At 49.9% G+C, this 3,424-nt stretch overlaps 1 protein-coding gene across 1 annotated transcript; it reads left to right on the top strand.

The window, feature by feature from the left end:
• Nucleotides 1-745: 745 nt before the first annotated feature.
• LOC126691192 (uncharacterized) lies at nt 746-1,288 on the top strand. Its single transcript, XM_050386253.1, has one exon. It carries the CDS (start codon nt 746-748, stop codon nt 1,286-1,288), a length of 543 nt encoding a protein of 180 aa, XP_050242210.1.
• Nucleotides 1,289-3,424: the final 2,136 nt, after the last annotated feature.

The raw sequence follows: 3,424 nt of genomic DNA, 5'->3' as shown, positions 1-3,424 counted from the left end.
GGCGAGTATCTTATGATCTCGACGATTTGGTGAACAAGACCGACTCACCATTCACCACGTCCGTCAACTCATTCCCTCTGCCACAAAGTTCCGGATGCCGCAGATCGAAAGTTACGACGGGGTCAAGGATCCACTCGATCATCTAGAGACCTTCAAGACCCTGATGCACCTTCAGGGCGTACCAGACGAGATCATGTGCAGGGCGTTCCCGACCACACTAAAGGGGCCTGCGAGGGTCTGGTTCAGTAGGTTGACACCAAACTCCATCAATACTTTCAAGGAGTTGAGCGCCCTGTTCACCTCACACTTTATAGGCGGACATCGATACAAAAAGTCCACCGCTTGCTTAATGAACATCAAGCAGCGAGAAGACGAGACGCTGCGAGCCTATATAACTCGTTTCAACAAAGAAGCCCTTTCGATTGATGAAGCTGACGATAAAATACTCGTAGCCGCGTTCACTAGCGGGCTACGAAAGGGTAAGTTCTTGTTTTCCCTATACAAGAATGACCCGAAAACCATGACGGACGTCCTCTACAGGGCTACCAAGTACATGAATGCAGAAGATGCGCTGCTGGCCCGCGAGGAAAGGCCTAAGAAGAGGGAAAGGCAGGAAGACACGAGACAAGACAGGGGGTGAAAGGTCGCTAAAACTAGGGATCAACGTGATGAAAAGCGCTCCAGACCACCCACTGGAAGGTTCACCAATTTCACCCCGTTAACCGCCCTAATCGACCAAGTATTGATGCAAATCAAAGATGAAGGAGCATTGACTTTCCCTGGAAAGTTGAAGGGAGACCCCAACAAAAGACCAAGAGACAAGTATTGCCGCTTTCACCGGGACCACGGTCACGACACAGCTAACTGCTACGACTTGAAGCAGCAGATTGAGGCCCTAATTAAGAAGGGGAAACTACAGAGGTTCGTCAGCAGGGAAAGAACCAATACGCCGGAAGAACAGGCTCCACGAAGGGAGAACGACTGCCCTAGACCACCCACTGGAGACATACGAATGATCGTAGGGGGCACAACTGCAGTCGGATCTTCCAAGAAAGCCCGCAAGACCTACCTCAGGATGGTCCATAGCATCCAACTCACAGGATCAGTACCAAAGATGCCGCGGATAGATAACCCCGTCATAAACTTTTCAGAGGATGACGCTCGGAGACTTCACCATCCTCATGACGACGCGCTAGTAGTCAGCCTGCAGATTGGGGATTATAATATGCACCGGGTCCTCGTCGACAATGGCAGCTCAGCAGACATCCTGTACTATCCAGCATTCTAGCAGATGAGGATTGACAAGGAACGATTGTCCCCAACGAACACCCCATTTGTAGGATTTGGGGGTACGAAGGTCTTCCCTTTGGGCGCGATAACGCTAGTTGTGACGGCAGGTGACTATCCTTAGCAGATCACTAAGGAGATAACGTTCCTCGTAGTCGACTGCTCGTCCGCTTACAACGCCATCCTCGGGCGACCCACTCTCAATTCCTAGAAGGCGGTAACCTCTACATACCACCTAATGATCAAATTCCCGACGGAATATGGGGTAGGAGAACTGCGGGGGAATCAAGTAGCAGCACGAGAATGCTACATCGCCATGTTAGAGATGGAGGATCAACAGCAGACAATGTGCATCGGGAAACAGCGAGCATTAGCAGAGCCGGTTGAAGAGCTAGAAGAAGTAAGACTTGACGAAACACGGCCTGAACGAACGACTAAGATTGGCACACTAGCCAGTTGGCCCGTACGCCAGATGATCACAACTTTCCTAAGAAATAACCAAGACGTATTCGCCTGGAATCATGAAGACATGCCGGGAATTGACCCATCGGTCATGGTCCACAAGTTGAATGTGTCGCCCTCCTTCCCTCCAGTCCGGCAAAAGAAACGAGTCTTCGCCCGGGAACGGGATAGGGCCATAGCCGAGGAAGTTCGGAAGTTACTAGAGGCAGGTTTCATCCAGGAAGTATATTATCCCGACTGGCTGGCGAATGTAGTTATGGTTAAGAAAGCCAACGGAAGCTGGAGGATGTGCGTAGATTTCACAGACCTCAACAAGGCTTGTCCCAAAGACAGCTACCCGCTCCCACGGATAGATACCCTTATGGATTCGACTACAAGACACCAGCTCCTCAGCTTCATGGACGCTTTCTCTGGCTACAACCAGATCAGGATGGACGAATCTGATCAGGAGAAGACCTCTTTCGTCACAAGCCAGGGATTATTCTGCTACAAGGTGATGCCGTTTAGACTCAAAAATGCTGGAGCAACATACCAAAGGCTAATGAACAAGATGTTTGCACATCAGATTGGCAGGAACGTTCAGGTTTATGTTGACGACATGTTGGTTAAAAGCGTGCACGAAGAAGATCACCTAGACGACCTCATAGAAACATTCGATACGCTTCGATCGTTCAATATGAAGCTGAATCCGAACAAGTGTGCGTTCGGAGTAACTGCGGGAAAATTCTTGGGTTACATGGTATCCCAAAGAGGAATAGAGGTCAACCCGGAGAAAGTACGGGCGATAATGGAGTTAGAACCACCAAGGACGGTCAAGGAGGTCCAAAGTTTAAATGGGAAGATCGCAGCACTAAACAGGTTCGTCTTAAGGGCGACGGATAGGTGTTTGCCATTCTTCCGAACTTTGAGAAAGTCATTTGAGTGGACGGATGAATGCCAAACGGCTTTCAACGACTTGAAGATGTATTTATCGTCTCCACCACTGCTCAGTTCGTCCATACACGGAGAAGAACTCTACCTTTATTTGGCAGTCTCGAGTGCCGCTGTAAGCGCAGCCTTAGTAAGGGAAGAGGATGGTATACAGAAACCCGTCTACTTTACCAGCCGTGCGCTTCGAGGAGCAGAAGAGAGGTACCCTCAGTTGGAGAAGTTGGCTTTCGCGTTAGTAATTGCTACGCGGAGACTTAAGCCATACTTCCAGGCGCATACAATCATTGTCTTAACGGACAAGCCGCTAAGAAAAGCCATGCATAGCCTAGAAGTAGCAGGAAGGATGGCCTTGTGGGCGATAGAGCTAAGCGAATTCGACATCCAGTAACGCCTGCGGACGGCCATAAAAGGACAGGCAGTAGCTGACTTCATCGCCGAGTTCACACTCGGGGAGGACCAGTTGGTAAAAGAGAAGGAACAGTGGAGTATCCGCACAGACAGATCCTCAAATAGACGAGCTGGAGGAGCCGGAGTAGTGATAAAAACTCCGCAGGGGGACACGATACAATGCATGATCCAACTGGATTTCCCAACAACCAACAACGAGGCAGAGTATAAAGCCCTGGTCGCGGGGCTAGACCTTGCGAGGGCCGCGGGTGCAAAAAGCATAATTGTCCACTGCGATTCACAAGTGGTCACAAGTCAGATCAATGGCAACTATGAGTGCAAGAACGATAGAATGAAG

This window comes from Quercus robur, chromosome 7, assembly GCF_932294415.1.
Source record: "Quercus robur chromosome 7, dhQueRobu3.1, whole genome shotgun sequence".
In the NCBI taxonomy this organism is placed as follows: domain Eukaryota; kingdom Viridiplantae; phylum Streptophyta; class Magnoliopsida; order Fagales; family Fagaceae; genus Quercus; species Quercus robur.
The sequence above is the reverse complement of the archived record's forward strand: the minus strand, read 5'-3'. Positions and strand labels throughout refer to the sequence as shown.

What these genes read in the sequence shown, in the direction of transcription:
- LOC126691192 (XM_050386253.1), top strand. Translation starts at nt 746, where the DNA reads ATGCAAATCAAAGATGAAGGAGCATTGACTTTCCCTGGAAAGTTGAAG.